The sequence below is a fragment of the Nicotiana tomentosiformis genome, chromosome 10 (assembly GCF_000390325.3).
Source record: "Nicotiana tomentosiformis chromosome 10, ASM39032v3, whole genome shotgun sequence".
NCBI classification, from domain to species: domain Eukaryota; kingdom Viridiplantae; phylum Streptophyta; class Magnoliopsida; order Solanales; family Solanaceae; genus Nicotiana; species Nicotiana tomentosiformis.
Window position 1 is genome coordinate 64,287,569 of NC_090821.1, and position 22,669 is coordinate 64,310,237.

The window sequence follows — 22,669 nt, forward strand, 5'->3', positions numbered from 1 at the left end:
AATCGAGCCTCCAAACACCGGATGAAAAGTCCAAAACACTGGAAAAAAATAATCTGGCAAAAATTTTCAAACAATTATTCCATGTCTTACTTTAGTCCCTTAAATGTATATACTAAAATTAATATTTTAAAAGGCGTGGGCGTAAGGCGAGACGTTTTATATATGCCTCAGCGAGACGTAAAGCCTCGAGACATGGGGCGTAAACCCCATGAGTATTTAATTTTTAATATTTTATAAAATAATATAATTACAGTAAATATTTATAAATAGATAAAATTGTATAAAAATTGAAGAAAAAAATAATATATATATATATATATATATATATATATATATATATATACACACACACACACACGTGCTCCATCCCCCTAAAATATTAATCAAAATAATATATTATACACTATTTACAAGCACAAATAACTTGAGTCTGAAAAGAATAAAATTTACTATATGAATGAACAAAAATGATGACTAATCTACAATTTGAACTTTGAACTTGTTGTCTCTCTTTGTATTTGTTAAAAAAAATTAAATATTCGTTGCTTTTGGGAGATATTAATAGACTAGCAGACAAGATAAAGAATTGAGAAATACTATAAATTAAGCCTTCAATCAATAAAAAAAGGTTTTGACTTTTAAATTTAATACATTTTAGTTCCTTTATAAATCTTTTATGTAATTACAAGTTAACTTTTGAAAATTTGAGTATTATATGAAAGATTATTTTAACAATTTTTTTTAATTTGAAAATATTTCTAGGACTTACGTCTCACAATAAAAACGCACCGCAAATATCCTAAATTGCTGGACATACGCCTCTTGAGATTTTCGCCTCAGACAATCGTCTTAGAACATTTTGGGTGCGCCTCATCTCGGGGCTCGTACCTCCGAAAGTGCGTTTTAAAACACATACTAAAACACACAACATGCAACAGCAATTAATAAAATTAGCAGGACCGGACAATTTGACTTGATGTGGCTTTATAGAAAAGCTCCACATAACTATTGTTATGATTGTCTTTTCCAAAGACTATAAATGAGTTGACGCATGCGTATTCTTTTCAAAAGAATATTTAATGAGTTCTCTTTTCCAAGTTAAGCCTTTTCTACTTGCTATCGTGAATTAAATCTCTTTTGGTTAATCAAATAAATATCAACCGCTAGATTTTTCAAAAGACACCTGTTAAACTTATAAGGTTGGTGATATGAAGAGATTGTGAATTGACTACTTTAGTTGAAATAAATTTAGTAATATTTTAAAAATAGTAATAAAAAATTATAAACACCACTTGGTCTTTCAAGTAAGATCAGTTTAAACTAAGTTACTAGTTTGGCCTCTCATTCACACACAGACAGACAGACGTAATATGGAGAGAGACATGGAATTCGTACTAGACGAATTGATGATCAATTCAGGGAACGTGGTAGAAAATGTAACGGAGACACTTAACTCAATACCAAGTGAGTTAAAAAGATTGTTGCAGATGCTAAAGGATTTTGCTGCCAAAGTGTTAGTGACGCTAAAGAATGTTGGTGGCGAAGTGTTATTGACGCTAAAGAATGTTGGTGGCGAAGTGTTACTGACGCTGAAGAATATCGGAGGACAAATGGTGGTGACATTAAAGAATATTGGTGGTGGATTTGCTAGTTGGTTTAATAGGATGTTTCCGCCGGGAACTAGAATCGAAAAGATCAAAGAATGGTGTAAGTTTGCTTTATGCTTCATAGGGATGCTAGTTATTGTTTATGCAAGCTTTTATGCTGGAAAAGTAGGGGCGGCAATAATGAAGAATATTTTTGGCGATGGATTTCCTAGTTGGTGTACTATGGTGTTTCCGCCGGGAACTAGGGTCGAAACGATCAAAGAATGGTGTCAGGTTGCTTTATGCATCATAAAGTTTCTGCTGTGTTCGACTGAACAAGATGATGAAAGCTTTCGTGCTGGAAAAATGGTGGCGACAGTAAAGAATTTTGGTGATGGATTTGCTGACGTGTTTCCGCCGCCGGGAACTAAAATCCATAAGATCAAAGAATGGTGTCAGGCTGCTTCACCTTTCATAGGGTTGCTGCTGCGGTGGCTTCAACAAGATGCTGAAACCTATTATCAGGGAGTGAAATCGCAGCTAGAGCTGACTAATTTAGAGGATGAAAGCTCTATGTATGCGGCGGTACTGGGACTGATACTGCTACTGCCCAATTATGTGAAGGAAAGATGTGATAAAATTAAGCCAGGCAAGAATTTGTAGTGGCAATTAATTCCAAGAATTTATAGTATAATAACAACCCTTTATAGTGGCAGGAAAAGGACAAGGACCGATAATCGGAATCGATCTCGGCACTACATACTCATCCGTCGGCGTGTGGCAACACGACCGTGTTGAAATCATTGCCAATGATCAAGGTAACAGAATGACGCCATCCTACGTTAGTTTCACTGATTTGGAGCGTCTCATTGGTGATGCCGCCGAAAAAGAAGTCGCTAGGAACCCTACCAACACTGTCTTTGGTAAGATCTCGTCTTTTTGCGGTTTTAATATCAGCCTTTTCATATGTAATATGCGATGAGCTTTATATTTCACTTATTTTTATTCTACTTGATAGATCGGAAATGTTAATGTATGATTGCATATGATTGCATATAAGTGTTTATAACATTCAACGGAATCCTAGGCATACCTTTGGTGTTTAAAATTAATTCACATGTTAAAGGTCAGATCTAAGACGTACTTGGTGAATAGAGTTTTGTTTAAAAAATTTCTTCGATAATGCGAACACTTTATACTTATCCATACCAAGATCGATCTTTGCTATCAACTCTTCGATCAATGGAACCTGCGAACAAAAGTATTATGCTGAAATTGTTCTCCAAAACTTTCAGCATGACAAGGAAAATAGTGGATCTTATCTGATGAGCAGATAAAGCTCGGCTATTGTCTGATGATAGTGATATGAAGAACATACAAATTTTTGGTTTGATCATAAGCATGTTAATGTGTTACTATTATGTGAAAATTCTTGAAAGTTTGTTTATGGCTGTTTTGGAGCGTAAGCACACTAGCTATTAAAATTATTTAGTTTGTTTAGTTCGGTTTCTTGAAAACCACATGCTGATGTTAACCCGAACCTTTGCACCATGCAGCTGCTAAAAGGTTGATAGGTAGGAGATTTAGTGATGCCTCTGTGCAGAGTGACATGAAGTTGTGGCCATTCCAGATTGGTGCTGTTGCTGGTGATAAGCCACCGAGGATTGGAGTCTACTACAAGGGTGAGAAGAAACAGTTTACTGCTGAGGAGATCTCATCTATGGTGCTCATGAAGATGAAAGAGATTGCTGAAGCCTTCCTTGGCACAAGTGTTAGGAATGCTGTGGTTACTGTTCCAGCCTATTTCAATGACTCTCAGCGTCAGGCCACCAAGGATGCTGGTGTTATTGCAGGCCTGAATGTGATGCGTATTATCAATGAACCTACTGCAGCTGCCATTGCTTATTATGGTCTTGATAACAAGGCTACAAGTGTTGCTGAGAAGAATGTGCTAATCTTTGATCTTGGTGGCGGCACATTTGATGTCTCTATTCTAACAATTGTGGAAGGTAGTACCTTTGAGGTGAAAGCTACTGCTGGAGACACCAGCCTTGGAGGTGAGGACTTCACCAATAGGTTGGTTAACCATTTTGTTCAGGAATTCAAGATAAAGAGCACAAAGGATATCACTGGTAATCCTATGGCGCTCCAAAGGTTGAGAACTGCATGTGAGAGTGCAAAAAGGACTCTTTCATCCGCTGCTCAGACCACCATTGAAATTGTCTCTCTGTACGAGGGTATTGACCTTTCTTCCACCATCACACGTGCTAAATTTGAAGAGCTTAACATGGATCTGTTTGCAAAGTGTATGACATCAGTTGAGGACTGTTTGAGGGACGCTCTGATGATCCAGAGCTCAGTTCATGATGTCGTCCTGATTGGTGGCTCCACTAAAATCCCAAAGGTCCAACAACTTTTGCAGGACCTTTTCAATGGGAAGAAGCTATGCAAGAGCATCAACCCTGATGAGGCTGTTGCTTATGGTGCTGTAGTGCATGCTGCAATTTTAAGTGGGGAGCGTAAGGTGCAGGATCTTTTGGTGTTGGATGTTACCCCTCTTTCCCTTAGTGTGAGATCTGATACTTCTCATGACATGTCTGTAACATTGATTCCCAAAAACACCACTATCCCAACAAGGAAACACTTTACAACCCCCCACACGATTCAGGTCTTTGAAGGTGAGAAAGTAGCGAAGATCACGGACAATAACTTGCTTGGCGAATTCGAGCTCTCTGGCGTCCCTCCTAAAAGTCCTCAAATCACAGCGTGCTTTCACATTGATGCTGATGGTATCTTGAATGTCTCTACTGAGGACACGACAGATGGCCAGAATAACAATCTTTTTCCTGTTTCGAAGAAGAAGAAGAAGAACGCGATTACAGTCACCAATAACAAGGGCAGACTCTCGAAGGAGGAGATCGAGAAGATGGTTCAGGAAGCAGAGAAGTACAAATCTCAGGATGAGGAACACAAGAGGAAGGTCAAGGCAAAGAATGCTTTGGAGAACTACTCAAACAGTATGAGGAAAGCTGTGAAAGATTACAAGGAGAAGATTGAAGATGCCACCGAGCAAAGCAACCAATGGCTCAACGGCAACCACCTTGTTGGGCCTGATCAAATTGAGGGCAAACTGAAGGAGCTACAGAGCCTCTGCAACTCAATGACTGCAAAAATGTACCCTGAGGCAGGAGGCAATACGTAAGTGGGTGTGCATTATTCGGATTAAATCGAAAAACCAAATCGAATTTTAATTTGGATTGGTTTTTTGGTTTGGTTTCCGATTGAGATATTAAAAATTTCAGATTTTTGGTTTGGTTTCCGATTTAGAAAATTAAAAACCGATAAATAGAAAATTTATGTAATATTATAGTTTTAAACTACTCAGAATGTATCATTTTGATATCCCTAATAATGTGTTACCTTCGTTCCGGAGGACTCTCACCATAATCAGCGTAGCACCGAGAAAGGGCAAAAAAACAGGTGATAATCGCTTTATGAGTTGAAATTTGAGTTTGATCTTGAGTCTTATTGCTCGATTATTGCTCTATTCCAGCTTTTCTCCTTAATATCTTCTTCACTCTGGCCATTAACTTTTACTTGATTTCTAAATTTTTTCATTTGCTTTTTGGTTGAGTTTCTTGGTGATTTGTGTTGGTTTTTGCAGTTTCGCTCTTTGTGTTTTTGGCCTCTGTTCTCCTTTTCCGTTATTTGACTTGCTCGTGTCTTGGTGATGAGATTTTGATAGATATCTTTCGTTTCCTTCTTATTTAGGACTATTTTGATGGTTGTGTAAAATTGATGAAAGCTTGCTGTGATTACTTTGCCCTAATTGTTTTGGAATGGCTAATTCATATTGCACTTTCATAATTTGCATGTCATGTGTTCGACCAATTGGATGAATGACATTGGAGCCTTAGAATTAACCATTAAATACACTCAAAATTATTTTATTTCTATTCGAAAGTACCTTTTTTTTTTTTTTCTAAAAGTTTATCAAACACCTTAAAGGGAAAAAAAACACCTTTGTCAAAAACAAAAACACTTTTAAACCAAAAATATCTTGGCCAAACATGTCGCACACCTATTTTGATAGGTGGTGCACGTAGAACGCCTAATGTGTTTGTGCAATGACAAAAAGAGCCTTTCTTTCTTTCTTTCTTTCTTTCTTCACACCTTCAACTAATGCATCTTCAATTTATCTTCTTCGGTATTTGATTCTAAGGTATGCTCTTCTTTCAATATTTTTCCAAATCTTCTTCTACTCTTTCCTATATCTTTTTTTCTTTCCGTGTCTTTGTTGGGTTCAATAAAAAAAATGGGGAATGGTTTAGGGTTTGTTATGTGTAAAATGTGGGAGTTGCGATTGGGAGTAGTTGATAAAGAAACACATCGTGATTGTAATTTCATTTGCTTAAGGATTCTTTTTAAGGATTTGAATTCAACAACAAGAGAAGAGTTTTGTCTTCAGATTTGGTTTGCCTTTTTGGGGCAAACTTGCATATCTTCAATGGTGGTATTTTTGCTATGAGTCTGAAGTATGATTTTCTCAAATCCTGAAAATTAAGGCCAAATAAAAATTGATATCAACAGTAAGATATTAAGATCTTAAACATGTCTATTTATAATGCATGCTCTAAAAATGGTTGCGGAAAAGATTGAATTCATGAACAATTAAACTTCCGACTTAGCTCTGAAAATTGAGTGATGAGAATTTGTTAAATATACCTAAAAAGGGAAGATCCCAACCATGATGGAGCAGGGTGCTGGCCAGCAGGGCCGGCCGGAGAGTCAAGCCTCTGAAGCAAAGGCTTTAGGCCCCGGGCCCCATTTTTTATTAATAGTGTAGTTTTTATTTCTTTCTTAACAAAATACCATTGAATATTGTATAGTAAAAAGGTACAATATAAGATTTTTGTTTTTGTTAAAAGAACGAAAGAGAACCATTTAGCCATTAATTTTAATATCAATACATTTTTTCTTTTCTTTTCTTTCTCATAATAAAACTTGTACCATGTACTTTTTTCCCATCCTATTAAGCTATCTATTCTCTCAAAAATAAGGCAAGGACATTGAATAAGTTAATTGAGCTTTCCTTTTCATTTTTTTAAGTTTTCAAATATTGCAACAAGTGAATTAAAGCAGTGAAATTTTAGAGTGATATCAAATTATCAACTTCTAAAATCAGGTTATATTATTCTAGCTTTTTATTATCTTGTAATTAAATTTTACCATTGTAAATTTTACTTATAGATGTATATTGCTTTTCATTGAATATTAGAATTGAAATATGTAAACTAAAAATATAAATCAGATTATCTAAAACACACGAAAAAAGAGAGGAGATCAAGAACTGAACCTCTATATAATCTTAAAAAAGGAGCTATTTAAACATGGTCTTAAAGATGAATCGGATAAATTGTCAATTGAAAAATTAATATAAATAGCATAGATTATAAGAACTTATTAATAACTTTGCATCTTAAATAACTAGAAAAATTACATTAAATAAAAGTATATATGTGAAGTTTTTTTTCCAAATAAAAACTAAAGGCATGTTAATAAATTTTGCTTTAGGCCACCAATTTGGTTGAATCGCACTTGCTAGCCAGTATGGCGTCTCCACGGCAGCTGCCTGTGCTAAACTCTCATTGGAGTGTACTGTATTCGTGGGAAGCTTAGATATGGAGAGATAACCTTCCAACGTACTCTTGATGAAGCATCTTGGTGCAAAGGAGCGTCTTTAGTAATGTCACAAATTTAACTTTTTTTGTCACAGTGACGTAACTACTACTATTTACAGCTTGTTTGGATGGTTGTTATTTTTTGTATTATATCGTATTTTTATTTTAAATATAATATTTGTTTTGATTGTTACTTAAATTTTATTGTATCGTATCGTTTAAATCTGTCGTTACGTAACGACGAAAAATATCACTTTATGAACGACCGATTTGGTATGATCGCGTCGTGTCCTTATTTTTTTCTCCCATCTTGTACTTTTTATTATTAAATAATCTTATTTTATCCTTTACCCTACCTTTTTTATATTACTAGTTTTAGTGTACGTGTGTTACACGTGTGCCTAGCGTCAATCAATAAAATATGTGTACAAGAAAAGCATATAAATTAGGTTATCAAATGCTAAATTTTAAAATGACTACATTAAGTTAATATGATACAATAAGCAACTTAAAGCTTGTTTGGATGGTTGTTACTTGTTTGTTTTGATTGTTACTTAAATTTTATTGTATTGTATCACTAAATCCATTGTTACGTAACGACGAAAAGTGTCACTTTATGGAATGACTGATTTGGTGTGGTGGCGTCGTACGCCGATTTTGGACTCAGGTGTGCGTCCAAATTTGGATTTGGAAGTCCGTAGGATAATTCAGCGCATTTTGGCGGAAATTGGAAAGTTAAAATTTTGGAAGGTTAAGAGGTTTGACCTGGAGTTGACTTTGTAGATATCGGGTTTAAATTTCGATTCCGGAAATTTGAAATAGGTCTGTTATGTCATTTATGATTTGTGTAAAAAATTTGAGGTCAATCAGAATTGATTCAATATGTTTCGGCATGAGTTTTGGAAGTTGGAAGATTGAAAATTCATAAGTTCGATTCGGAGTGTGATTCGTAGTTTCTACGTTGTTTGATGTGAATTGAGGCCTCGAATAGGTCCGATTTATATTATGGGACTTGTTGGTAATGTATGTATAGTTCAAGTTAAGGAGGTTAGGAGTGTCAAAATATCAAAAGGGAGTAAAACATTAAGTTTTAAAAGCTGGTTGAAATTGGCAAAAACAATGCATTTAGGCCCTAATGCACGCTCAACGCACGAAGGAAAACAGAGCTTCCAAGGAATAAACCAGCGCATTTAGTCTTTAATGCACGCTCGGTGCGCTCTAGGAAATGTTGTCTGAGCAGTGATAGCTCACGTTGCGCGCGCGCCGCACGCCTGCCGCGAGGTCCCCTGCAATATAAAAGTACATGAGCGGGGAAAGAGAAAAATAAAAGGATTTCAAGGTTAGGATTTTTCTCTCCATCACCCATCCGACCAGGGCTTCCAATACACACTTAAGGTGAGTTTTTAAGAGCGATGATTCCACTTCTCAATTACTAGTTACAACAAGGTTTTGTATTTGATTCCATAGGATTTCTTCAAAATTTCAAGAATACCCCAAAAGTTGCCTTTCAAGATTTGGTCTTCAAGAGGTAATCTTTCACTCTTAAACCAATATGCATGGATTGTTAGTGAATATATAAGCAAGAAATAAGTATTCGCACTTATTGGATGGTGCTTGGAAGCCATGAATACTTAAACTAAATTTTTGGGTGTTGTAGATATTTTTGTAATGAGTTAATTAGTAAAATTGGGTAGATGTAGTTCATTGATGATTGCTGTGGTGATAAAGAAGGCAGTTAGTATACCAAGGATATTATAGTATCTGTTGTTGGTGGGAATGAGAGATTGTTAGAGGAAGAAACACCATTACTAGAGGTAGTAGAGTGTTATGCATTCTAGGTATTTGATAAAATGCCTAAATGACCTAAAAATCTAGAATTTTTTACTAATATTGGTCCAATTGATTTATGTAGATGTAGATTGAAGTTGTAAGAGTAGTGAAAGGTTTTAATATCACTAAAGAGCCGAATCAAGAAAGTTCGATTTGTGGCGATCTTTGCCGAGGGATTTTTAAGGAAATATTCATCATGATTCGAGCCATTTAGAGTTGGATAATCGCGGAAAAGGCTTACCAGTGGATTGAATTAACGTGTTTTGAGGTAAGTATCTTGCCTAACTTGTGTGGGAGAATTATCCCTTAAGCATTGAGTCGTTTATGCAAATTTTAAAATGTAAAAGCCGTGTACGTGAGGTGACAAGTACGTACTCAACTTATATGTGAAAAATTCTATAGGTTTAAAATCTAAGGCTTCTTTTATATATTTAATGGGAAATTGTTAGCACATTTTTATATCCTTTATTCGCCATACCCACTACTACATGCTTTGTTTGAAGTTGTGGTTGCTTGTTACATTCTTTATTTGTCGAGTTGCTCTTATATACTTATTTGGAATTGTTACCACTTTGACCATTTCGTGAATTCTTTTATTGTTAAGTTGCCATTACATGGAGACACTTTCATCATTAATTGTTATCTTTAAATATTTAAATGGGAATTTAAGTTATCAAGATGTATTGATTTAGTTTACTAGAAGTTATGTTTAAAAGAGATGTTGTTCCTTGCTGAGTTACTTTTCAATTCATGTTGTATTTATTGAGACTTTGTGTACATTGTGGTTGAGTAGTGGGCCCCTTATTGTGAAGAATATTGTTATTATTGATTTCTTTGGCAAGTTGTAATATTTGGTCACTTGAGGTTCGATTTGTGATATGTTGTGATATTGATACGCATGTGGTGTGATAAGGTAGGCTTGATATGCGCGACTAGTAGAGAAACTACTAGAAGCCATGCGATGTGATAAAGTGGGTTAAAACGCGGGATGCTATTTCGGAAAAAATAATTTTTAAAGCCAAATGTGAAGGCTCCCACAGTGATATAAGGAAAGATTGTGAATTTATTTATGATTTGGGACTACAAGGCGGTACCTCGGGAGTACCCTTGTTGATATTTTTCTATTGGTGCATTTGTGTTTGGTTGTTTTGTTCCGTGTTATAATATCCATTGTTTTCTTCTGTGATACATTAATTGCCTTAGTTTTGTGTATTTATTTAATCGTCTCCTTCCTATTGTTGTCATTTTTGTTGTTGTTGTTGTTGTTTGTTGTTGTTGTTGTTGTTGTTGTTATTGTTGTTGTTGTATTTAGTGTTGTTGAGCCGAAGGCTTGGTGTGATTGTGGTATAGAAATTATTTTTAAGAAATGTAGGTTCATTGTGTTTGTTATACATTTTGAGTAACTCTACTTGTTGTTTCGATGAACTATTTGATGTACTTGACTTTTCTTGTTGATTTGGGCTGCAGTAATAGACCTGCACATGCATACACTATAACATACTACTTATACTAGATCATGAGAACGAAACTTGACATTTATTGACTATGTCCATGTACTCTGGTATTACCCGTTTCATGTTGAGATTGTGAGCCTGTGAATATGCCGGACGAATTATTTTATTAGCACGTGAGTTGTCTATGCAGATCCACATATTGATATTATTGGCACGTGAGTTGTACGTGCAATACGTGAGTTGTCCGTGCAGATCCGCATATTGATATTATTGGAACGTGAGTTATCCGTGCAACACATGAGTTGTCCGTGCAGATCCACATATTGATATTATTAGCACGTGAGTTATCCGTGTAGATCCATATATTGATATTTTGGGCATGTGAGTTATCTGTGCGGTTGTGATAGAGATATGGGCACGAGGTGCCGTGAGAATATGATAGTGGGTTGAGACCCGTATTTTATGACTATGAGATGAGGTATCACGAAGTGACTTTGTTGTGAAAAACTTATCTTTGAAAGACTTAATTAATTGGTTGTCCTTGTATTCTTTATATGGTTCAACAATATTCATGGTGTTCTTATTGCTTTGCAGTTTATATCATTGGTTGATTCTTGTTGCCATTACTGCTTTCTGTTTTCCATTATTGTCGTCATACTGTTATACTGCACAAGTTATTTTGATTAGTGAGTGTCTTGACTTTACCTCATCACTACTCCACCAAGGTTAGTCTTGATACTTACTGGGTACCGACCGTGGTGTACTCATACTACATTTCTGCATATTTTGTGCAGAGCCAGGTATTGGAGATATCGGACTCTGGCAGAGTTAGCTTGTTGATCGCAAGAATTCAAGGTATAGCTGCTTGGTCGTCGCAGTCCCTTTGAGTCTTTTTCTTATATTGTACTGTCAGTTATTATTCGAACATTATTATATTTCGATCCTTGAGATCATTTCATGTATTCAGTTAGAGTTCGTAACTCTGTATTATCAGTCTTGGGAGGTTATAATTGTTTCCGCTTTTGGTTTCGTCACTTGTGTTAAACTACTGATAAAACAAATGGCTTAAAACATGTTATAGTAATCGACTTACCTAGTCTTAGAGACTAAGGTGCCATCACGATGCCTGTGGTGGGATTTCGGGTCGTGACAATAAACTTTTGAGATTACTATGTTTGTGATTTCTAGATATTTATTTTTACTCTCAAGCATGATTTAATAACAGAAAGTTTAGTTAATATCAAAATTTTTAAATATAAGAAACATAATTGAATGAATATTTTGTTATTTAAAAGAAATACTTATTAGCCTTGAAAAAAGACTCCTAAACCTGGATAAAGAAAAGGACTCCCAAACCATGAAAAGGAAAGTAAGGACTACTAAATTTTTTATAACAAGATACCCGTGAGCCTAATATTAAAATTATATACTTCTGAAGTGATTGAAATTCAATACCCTAAATTTAAATATAGTTTATATGAAGGACCCCATTAAATAACATAATTTTTCAGATCAAAGTCCTAAGTATTAAGAAAATAATTAAGTGACTATTCTTAAATATTATGAAAATAATTAAATTATTATTCCTACAATTTAGAAAAATAACTTAAATTACTATTTGCTAAATGTGAAAGTTAGTGTCATGACCCGAAATTTCCATCTTCGGAACCGTGATGGCGCCTAACATTTCACTTGCTAGGCAAGCCAACATTAGAATAATTTTAGCCATTTTTTTCAATTCAATTTAATTAATAATAAAGAAGTCAAATAATTGGAAAAAAATCTGAACTAAAGTGAATAAATCAAAATATTAGCGATGTCTAAATACCATCCCAGAATTGGTGTCATAAGTACACGAGCTATTTGTCACGACCCAAAATCCCTCCGAAGGAGTTGTGATGGTACCTAGTGTCTAGAACTAGGTAAGCCTAGCATTGACTGAAATAACAACAATATTTATCTAACATCGAACAATTTCAAAATAGAAATCTTTATACAAATTTACAATCCCAAAACCGGTAGTACAAGTCATAAGCCTTTCTAGGAGTAATTATACATAATGAATACATCACTGTTCCGGAATAAAAGAAAACAATGGAAATAAATATAATAAAAGGTGACTTCGGTGCCTGCGAATGCCCAGCAGGTGTACCTTGAAGTCTCCAGCCACACTAAGCATAAGTCTCAAAACCAACTCGATCTGAAGTACCTGGTTCTGCACAAAACAAATGTGCAAAAGCGTAGCATGAGTACACCACGGTGGTACCCAATAAGTATCAAGCCTTACCTCGGTAGAGTAGTGACGAGGCCAGGTTAAGACACCTACCGAAAATATAGACCTGTGCAGGACATAACATAAAGCTAACAAGGAAGGAATATCAGAGTAATGCCAATAGCAGAAAGAAATCAAATTACAATCAATAATAATGATAAGGGGAACTCGAATGGCAATGAGAAATAACCAAGTAATTAAACAACAACATAAGTGGGATACAGATGAAGTATAAATGTGCTCATGTAGGGAAAACAATGTTAACTCAACCAATCAAATCATTTATAATACGCAATTCCAACAATTCCAATGTTCGTAATCTCATATCATAAATCACAACTTCTAAACCTTTAACACACATGGTACCTTGTGCCCACATTTTTCCATCTCGCTTTGCACGGCAAAACCCACGTTCTACTCGGTACATAATATCCGTGTGAAAGATGATTTTATTTTAGAAATAATTTGAGTGAAGAAAAATAACATTTTTCAAATAAGATTACAACATCGAACAAGCTATTGATTTTTATATAGAATTTATTAAATTAAATCATAATAACAATTCCTTTTGAAGTAAGATATAAACCTCAGACAAGTTAAGGAGATTAAGCTGAGAAATCAATTGAAATAAAATATAACAACTATTAGAAATAGTAAATACCGAAATATAAGGCGAGTTTTAACTTAGAAGTCATGCAAGGTAGCATGATATTAATTCTTTTATTTTAAATCACCATATAACTAACAACTCAGCAGGGCAGGCGGTAATGACTCAACGTAGTAAATTCACCTTGAAAATCAATTTACTAAAATAATAGTACTAGGAAAAAGAGTTCAGGAAATGGCGACAAGGCAGTAAGTCAATGACAATAACTCAATCCTCAGAAGACAGTGAAAACCGAAAATACAAATTCTCAGAATCTCGTACGAAGGAACTGAAGCCAATACAATAAAACAGGGGATACAAAATACACAAATATGTTGCGGCGTGCAATCCTTCCCACCATATAATATCAATATCATAATTCACCCTTATTCCACCATATCAATTCACCCTTATTTCACCTATTGCGTCATGCAACCCGATCCTACCGTACAACATCAATATCATAGCAATAAACATAAAGTATTGCACCGCGCAACCCGATCCCACCATGAAATATCAATATCATAATTCACCCTTAATTCACCATAACAATTCACCCTTATTTCACCTGTTGCGGCGTGCAACCCGATCCCACCGTACAATCACAATGTCACAATATAAATATCCTCCCTTATTTCACCTGTTGGGGCGTGCAACCGGATCCCCCATACAATAATTTAAATCAACAACAACAATTCAATAACTAAATTTTCAAGAATTTTCTGCAACCGAGGGTATTAGTACTCGGCAATAAAGGAACCACGTAAAATCAAAGGAATACAACAACCTTTACAAAAATGACAAGACATGTAAGGCACGTGATAATTAAGCATGCAATTATAACAATTTGGACATGTAGCAGATATGCACAGATTCATAGAGGAACTTAACAATTAAGAGGTAACAAGACAATAAGGAAGGCAATAACTTCAACCAAGGCATATAAGGGCCAAATAACGAGCAAGAGATAAATAAGTGCTAACAACATCATATAGAGCATGTAAGAGTAGCCCAACAACGAGATACCACATGTTATGACAATTTAATCAAAGGAATGGGAAGAGACTAGACAATCTAAACCGGTAAATGCCACATATAGATTGTGTACCCACTCGTAACCTTGCGTACACGACTTTCACATAACAAGATAGCACAATCGACTCAATTCCTAAGGGGTAGGTTCCCCCATACAAAGTTAGACAAGACACTTACCTCAATTCGGCCAACTCAATACTCAATTTAGCTTTTCCTTTACCAATTCACCACCGCTCGGCTCAATCTAGCCAAAGACGACTTAAATACATCAAACAATGCAAGAGAAAACAATTTCAATTAACAAAGCTATGATCTTTATACAATTTGCAAAAAGTCAACAAAAGTCAACCCCCATGCACGTACCTCGAAACTCGATAACATTTACAAAACCCGAACACCCATTCCGATACGAGTTCAACCATACTAAAATTATCAAGTTCCGATACCAATTCGTCTTTCAAATCATCATTTTTCATTTTTGAAAGATTTTATAATTTTCCCCAAATGTTCCTTTAGATTCTCATGAATTTGATGTTAAATCTGAGGTATAATCACAAATATAATTGAAAATTGATTAGAGGTACTTACCCAATGATTGTAGGTGAAATTCCTCTTTCAAAGTCGCCCACTCTCGGACCTAGGGTTCAAAATGTGATAAAATGAAGTTAAGTCCCGAAATGGGAATCTTAATACCAGCCTTAGATGTCACATTTGCGACATCAGGATCGCAAATGCGAAAAAAGTATCGCAATTGCGAAGGCTGGCTAGCTCTGTCAAAGTCGCAAATGCCACATAAGACTCTCAAATGCGAGCTCAGTGTTTTTGCAAAAGCGACTAATTGTGTCGCAAATGCGGAGCTGCCTAATCGCAAATGCGATGAAATAGTTCGTAATTGCGAACTCCCTTTCCCCAGTCCATCGTCGCAAAAGCGAGAATATTCTCGCAAATGTGGACATCGCAAATGCGATGAAAACCTCGCAAATGCGAGAACAGAGACACCAGCACAACTAAACCTTTTTCCAACACATACGAAACTCATCCCAGCCCTCGGGGCTCTATACCAAACATCCACACAAGTCTAAAGACAAAACACGAACTCTCTCGCGCGATCGGAACACCAAAATAACCTCTAAAACTACGAATCGAATGCCAAAATACATGAAAATTACCATGAACTTCAAGAACTTCTTGAATCGCAACCAAGCGTCCGAACCATATCAAATCAACTCCAAATGACACCAAATTTTGCAGGCAAGTCCCAAATGACATAACAGAGCTGTTCCAACTCTCGGAATCGTATTCCGGCCCCGATATCACCAAAGTCAACTCTCGGTCGAATTTCTTAATCTTCGAAAACTTCAACTTTCCAATTTTTGCCAAAATACTTCAAATTACCCTACGGACCTCCAAATCCAAATACGGACACACGCTTAAGTCCAAAATCACCACCCAAGTCTATCGGAACCATCAAAACTCCAATCCTTGGCTGAATACTCAAAAGTCGAACCTTGGTCAATTCTTTAAACTTTGAGCTTCTCAAATGAGAGTCACTCCTAAAAATCCTTTCCGAACTTCTCAAAATCCCGAACTGATGATGCACGCAAGTCATAATACACTGTGTGAAGCTACTCGTGACCTCAAACTGCCAAACCGGATGCAATTGCTCAAAACGACCAGTCGGGTCGTTACATCCTCCCTCACTTAAACATACATTCGTCCTCGAATATGCCAGAAGTCGTTCTAAAGCACCGCATGAGTTCACCATACATACACTCGGGGGTGATTCCTCATCACCCAACCTACGTAGGCCTAACATCTCAACTTAACTGAAGACCTCACTCCATCCTTAGTCCATAACTTAAGACAGAACCCAACCCTCAACATCTGAAACTCGTCATAGTATCCAAATCTCACATCATCACGCTGTACAAACCTGAACAAGCAGAATCAAGCCAAAATTTCAATCCAGGGCACAATCACATGATGTTTCACACTACTCAAGTACATATAGTAATATCTTTTGACCACCATAGCTGCCGAATAAAAATCTGGATGCCGGCAATATGCTTCACATTAAATAAAACCTCATTCTGGACCTCCACGACGCTGTCCAAGATACAAGAAACATGCAGAAACTCACAACCACCCTTGAAATCAACAAGCAAGAAGCTCTCCCTTCCCTCAAGAGCCATTGCCCAAATCTGAGCGGAAATAACATCATCCTTCCAACCACTCCTCACCTCCAATACGATAGTGCAAATATCAGGTCTAAGAACCTCTTCTCAGCCAATACCAGCGGCCCGGCTAACAACTCATCTTGGAACTACAAAGATTCTCACATAACAAGGTCCGTACACCAAACAGGCAATAACCCAGGCATTTAGCAAAATAGAAAAAAAGCAAGGTACGAGGATTATCTAACAAGTGCAATAGATATAATGACAAAGTACAGTTTCATCAACTTATCCCATAAAGGGGAAATGGAACACAAAATAAGCACAAGAAAGAGTATTTCACATAACATCCGATGCGCCGTGTAGCCCGGCCCCAAATATATCATTCCACATAGGGATACTTATCGAGCCAAAGTGCTCGAGTTTACTGATCACATGAATGCTGATATCAAGCACAATAGAGTGCACAAATATAAATGTGGGAAATGAATAGAAATAGAACAACATGGAGGAAAAAAATCACAACTAAGGTGCACTGAGCAAATCAATATCACGAGGGCCATCTTGCCCACATCGCCATAAGGCCTGAACTGTCACGACCCAAATACCTAACCAGCCGTGATGGCGCCTATCGTGGAACTAGGCAAGCCGACATTCTCAATATGCTTTCAATATATAACAGAAGAGAGCTAAAACAATTAAACTAAATGAAGGTTTACATAATAACGGGGTAAAAACCCAAAATATCAGTGCAGAATGATAGCCCAACATTGGGGTGTCACTAAGTCATGCGCATCTAACAACCAATCTAGAAACATAGTCTACTACAGTCTGTGCCAAATGTCAATACAAGAGAGAAAACATAATAAGAAAGGAGAAACAAGGACTGCGGATGCCGACAACTACCTCATAAGTCTTCGATAATCATCTCTCGCACGGACTCAGCAAGTAAAATAATTAAAAAAGGAACTGAGAAGCAGTGATGAGCTATAAAAAAAATACAGATCATTTCAAAAGTTTTCCGTGAAGGGTGAACATGCTTTCAAATCCGATGGTATAAGTTAAATCAGTTCGAATTCAAGTAAAATAGATATGAATCTTCCAGAAATTTCACAACAATAACTAAGTGCAACAATAAATAAATGCAAGTACAGCCTCTCAAGGCAGCAGTCACTCAACTCATCTCAACAACTTAAACTCTCGGCTTTCTGCCCTCAATACACACTCTCAAGAGGTACTTGTGCTCACTGGGGGTGTGCAGACTCCGTAGGGGCTCCTTTCAGCCCAAGCGCTATATCACTGCGGCGTGCAGCCTGACCCAATCATATAAGTAGCCATCAGGCTCGTTGCAGCATGCAACCCGATCCACAATCCATAAATATCCATAAGGCTCATTGCGACATGCAACCCGATCCATATATCCTCACAAAGCTCACAACTTGGCACTCAGGCCGTATCTCAGTCACTGACCTCTTCAGCCCCTCGAGCTCATAGAATATCATAATAATCAGCCCAAAGAGAGAATACAACAAGTATCAACAAGAAATGAGAGGGAACAGAGATATAATACACAAGTAAGACTGTGACTGAGTAAAAGACAACAATTAGCAGTCAATCCAACAAGTATACGGCCGTTACGGCTCTCAATAGTGATATCATATGGCCTAAGCATGGTTTCTAATATGAAAGGCAGTCAATTGCTCAAAGACAAGGAAACAAAATTAATAATAATGGCTATTCGACTTTACAGTCTCACGGGACGAACCAAGTCACAATACCTCGCGGTGCACGCTCACACGCCCGTCACCTAGAATGTGTGTCACCTCCAAAGACTCACATCATACCAATTCTCGGGGTTTCATACCCTCAAAACCAGATTTAAGACTGCTACTTACCTCAACTGCGTAGAAATCCTACTCCGCAATGCCCTTGCCCCTCGAATCAATCTCCAAATGCCCCGAATCTAGCCACAAACAGTACGATATCATCAATGTAGGCTAAAAGAATCAATTCCACAAGAGAAACACATCAAAATCCGAAATAGGCTCAAAATTTTAGCCTATGAAGTTTCTACCATTTTCCCCCAAATTTACAACTCAAATCCCCAATTAGATGATGAAAATAGTAATAGATTCATGAAATATCGTCCAATCCGAGTTAGAATCACTTACCCCAAAAATCTTCTTGAAGAGACCTCGAAGAATCGCCTCACACCGAGCTCTCAAAGTCCCAAAATCGAAATGGGAATCAAACCCTCGGATTTTCATTTTCTGCCCAGTTCTTCCACACCTGCGGACACTCTGTCGCATCTGCGATGCCGCACCTGCGGAAATTCCATCACAGCTACGGATCCCACTTAAGCTCCCAGAACTACGCATCTGCATTCAATCATTCGCACCTGCGGGTGCCCATCTACGGGCCCTGCCCGCTTCTGCGATCCTTCCCACTCAGGCCTTCTTTCGCATCTGCGCCCCCCTCCCGCATCTACGGTTTTAAAGATGCGCTCCTAACCTCGCACCTGCGCTTCCAGTCCAACCCAACCTTGCCCGCATCTGTGTCCTCCTCTTCACTTCTGCGGGGCCGCACCTGCGAGCTCCCAACGCAGGTGCGAAACACCAGAACACAAGAAAAAACCAACAATGCCTAAGTCTAAATTTCCTTTCGATGGGCATCAAACACCCCTGAAGCCCCCGAGACCTCAACTAAACATACCAACAAGTCAGATAACCCCATGCTAACTTTGCCGAACCTTCGAATCACTCAAAACACACATTACACCCGGATTCAAGCCTAAAGAACTTCTAAACTTTCAAATTCCGCAAACGACACCGAAACCTACCAAAACTCGTCCGATTAGCCTCAAATTTTGCACACAAGTCATATTCAATATTAAGGACCTATTTCAACTTCCGGAATTGGAATCCGACCCTGATATCAAAAAGTCAACCCCTTGGTTAAACTTCCAAAAATTTGACTTTTGCCATTTCAAGCTTAAATTAGCTACAGACCTCAAATTCACAGTTCGAACATGCTCATAAGTCCAAAATCACCCAACAGAGCTAACGGAACTAACGAAACTCCATTCCGGAGTCGGCTTCACACAATTCCGACTACTATCAAAAATCTTGAGACTTAGCTTCCGTTTTAGGGACTAAGTGTCCCAAAATACTCCGAAACCAAAAACAAGACCTCCCAACAAGTCACATAAGAAGAAACAGATACGGAGAAAACAGTAAATAGGGGATCGAGGCTAATACACTCAAAACGATCGGCCGGGTCGTTACATCCTCCCTCTCTTAAAACAATCATTCGTCCTCGAATGAGCATTAAGACATACCTGAAGTGGTGAAAAGATGAGGATAACGGTTGTGCAGATGCCTTCACAGATGCAATATTCTTTGACTTTAGTTTTCGAACCTGCCTATCTAAGATCGCCACTGGCTCCTCAACATAAAATAAATCCTTGTCCAACTAGACTGAGCTGAAATCCATCACGTGAGACGGATCGCCGTGATACTTTCGGAGCATAGAATCATGGAATACTGGATGAACTCCTAATAGACTAGGAGGCAAGGCAAGCTTATAAGCAACCTCCCCAATACGTCGCGATACCTCAAATGGACCGATAAACCTCGGGATTAGCTTGCCCTTCTTCCCAAACCTCATAACACCCTTCATGGGTGACACCCGGAGCAAGACTTGCTCTCCAACCATGAATGCAACATCGCAAACCTTCCGATCTGCATAACTCTTCTATCTTGACTGGGCTGTGCGTAATCTATCCTGAATCACCCTAACCTTCTCCAAAGTATCCTGAACCAAGTTTGTACCCAATAATCTATCCTTTCCCGGCTCAAACCAACCCACTGGAGACCTACACCGCCTACCATATAGAGCCTCATACGGTGTCATATGGATGCTCGACTGATAATTGTTATTGTAGGCAAACTCTGCTAGTGGCAAGAAATGATCCCACGAACCCCCAAACTCCATCACACATGCACGAAGCATATCCTCTAATATCTGAATAGTGCGCTTGGACTATCCGTCCGTTTGAGTTGTAAAATGTTGTGCTCAACTCCACTCGAGTGCCCAACTCATGTTGTACGGACCTCCAGAACCGTGATGTAAACTGCATACCCTGGTCAGAAATGATAGATACCGGTACGCCATGAAGCCTGACGATCTTGCGGATTTACACTCGAGCAAGCTGCTCGGAAGAATAGGTAGTCATCACAGGAATGAAATGAGCTGACTTGGTCAGCCGGTCCACAATCACCCAAACTGCATCAAACTTCCGCTGAGTCCGTGGAAGCCCAAAAATGAAATCCATAGTGATCCACTCCCATTTCCACTCCGGAATCTCTAACTTCTGAAGCAACCCACCTGGTCGCTGATGCTCATACTTCACCTGCTGGCAATTTAGGCACTGAGCTACATACTCTACTATGTCCGTCTTCATTCTTCTCTACCAGTAATGTTGTCTCAAGTCCTGATACATCTTCGCGATAACTGGATGAATAGAATACCGCGAACTGTGAGCCTCTTGGAGAATCAACTCATGCAAACCATCTACATTTGGCACACATAGCCTGCCCTGTATCCTCAATGCACCATCATCCCCAATAATGACATTCTTAGCATCACCATGCCGGACCATGTCCTTAAGGACAAGCAGATAAGAGTCATCATACTGACTCTCCCTGATGCGATCATAAAAAGAAGACCGAGAGACCACACAGGCCAATACTCGACTCGGCTCAGAAATATCCAATCTAACAAACTGGATGGCTAAGTCCAGAATATCCAATGCCAGTGGCCTCTCTGCTGGAAGATATGCTAAGCTCCCCAAACTCTCCGCCTGACGACTCAAGGCATCGGCCACCATATTGGCCTTCCCGGATAGTACAAAATGGTGATATCATAGTCCTTAAGAAGCTCCAACCACCTTCGCTGATGCAAGTTAAGATCCTTCTATTTGTACAGATGCAAACTCCGATGATCAGTGTAAATCTCACAATGGACACCGTACAAATAGTGCCGCCAAATCTTGAAGGCGTGAACAATAACTTCTAACTCAAGGTCGTGGATAAGATTGTTCTTCTCATGGGGCTTCAACTGGTGCGAAGCATAATCAATCACTCCACCCTCCTACAACAGAACACACCCTATACCAATCTGCGAGGCATCACAATACACTATGTAAGAACCAGAAGCTGATGGAAGAACTAGAACTGGAGCTGTGGTCAAAGTAGTTTTGAGCTTATGAAAGCTCTCCTTGCACTCATCCGACCACCTGTAATAGCTCCACAAAACAACGGTAATAGCTCGCCAAACCAAGAAAGTTCCTAATATCTGTGGTTGAGGATGGTCTGGGCCAACTCTACGCCGCCTCTATCTTCTTCGGCTCCACCTGAATACCCTCACTAGACACCACGTTCCCCAAGTACGCCACTGAACTAAGCCAAAACTCACACTTGGAGAACTTTACATAAAGCTTCCTCTCCCTCAATCTCTGTAACACAATCCTCAGATGCTGGGCATGTGCCTTCTGTCTATGAGAGTAAACCAGGATATTATCAATGAATACCATGACAAACGAGTCCAAATAAGGTTGAAACACACTGTTCGTCAGATGCATGAACACGGATGGGGCGTTGGTCAGCCTAAAAGACATCACAAGGAAGTCATAATGGCCATATCGAGTCCTGCAAGTTGTCTTAAGAATATCTGAGTCTTGAATCTTCAAATGGTGATACCCTGGCCTCAAATCAATCTTGGAGAACACCATCGCTCCCTAAAGCTGGTCAAACAAATCATTAATACGCGGCAAAGGATACTTGTTCTTGATTGTGACCTTGTTCAACTGTCTGTAATCAATGCACATTCGCATAGTACCATCCTTTTTCTTCACAAATAGAACTGGTGCACCCTAAGGTGACACACTAGGCCGAATAAACCCTTTATCAAGGTGTTTCTAAAGCTGCTCCT

The 22,669-nt window shown here is 38.1% G+C and overlaps 1 protein-coding gene and 2 long non-coding RNA genes across 4 annotated transcripts; 2 read left to right on the forward strand and 1 right to left on the reverse strand.

Annotated features, from left to right (window-relative positions):
- Positions 1–1,271: 1,271 nt before the first annotated feature.
- LOC104120207 (heat shock cognate 70 kDa protein 2-like) lies at positions 1,272–4,966 on the forward strand. 2 transcript variants are annotated; one of them, XM_009631941.4, is made up of 3 exons: positions 1,272–2,235; positions 2,297–2,509; positions 3,143–4,966. In XM_009631941.4, exons 1-3 carry the CDS (start codon positions 1,371–1,373, stop codon positions 4,786–4,788), a joined length of 2,724 nt encoding a protein of 907 aa, XP_009630236.1. In that variant the 5' UTR covers positions 1,272–1,370; the 3' UTR covers positions 4,789–4,966. The 2 variants fall into 2 exon arrangements, with proteins under 2 accessions (XP_009630236.1, XP_009630237.1); XM_009631942.4 differs by having other exon boundaries at positions 2,303–2,509.
- On the reverse strand, positions 2,807–6,475 carry LOC138899647 (uncharacterized). Its single transcript, XR_011411393.1, has 2 exons — positions 6,312–6,475; positions 2,807–6,139 (listed from the first exon to the last, which is right to left on the reverse strand). It is a non-coding gene; the product is annotated as an uncharacterized lncRNA (long non-coding RNA).
- LOC117273397 (uncharacterized) lies at positions 5,553–11,561 on the forward strand. Its single transcript, XR_004503405.2, has 3 exons — positions 5,553–5,808; positions 7,161–9,365; positions 11,346–11,561. It is a non-coding gene; the product is annotated as an uncharacterized lncRNA (long non-coding RNA).
- The last annotated feature ends 11,108 nt before the right edge of the window (positions 11,562–22,669 follow it).

What these genes read in the sequence shown, in the direction of transcription:
- LOC104120207 (XM_009631941.4), top strand. Translation starts at nt 1,371, where the DNA reads ATGGAGAGAGACATGGAATTCGTACTAGACGAATTGATGATCAATTCA. An exon ending in ATGTGATAAAATTAAGCCAG is followed by an intron (nt 2,236 to 2,296) that starts GCAAGAATTTGT and finishes AACCCTTTATAG; the next exon opens with TGGCAGGAAAAGGACAAGGA. An exon ending in CCCTACCAACACTGTCTTTG is followed by an intron (nt 2,510 to 3,142) that starts GTAAGATCTCGT and finishes TGCACCATGCAG; the next exon opens with CTGCTAAAAGGTTGATAGGT.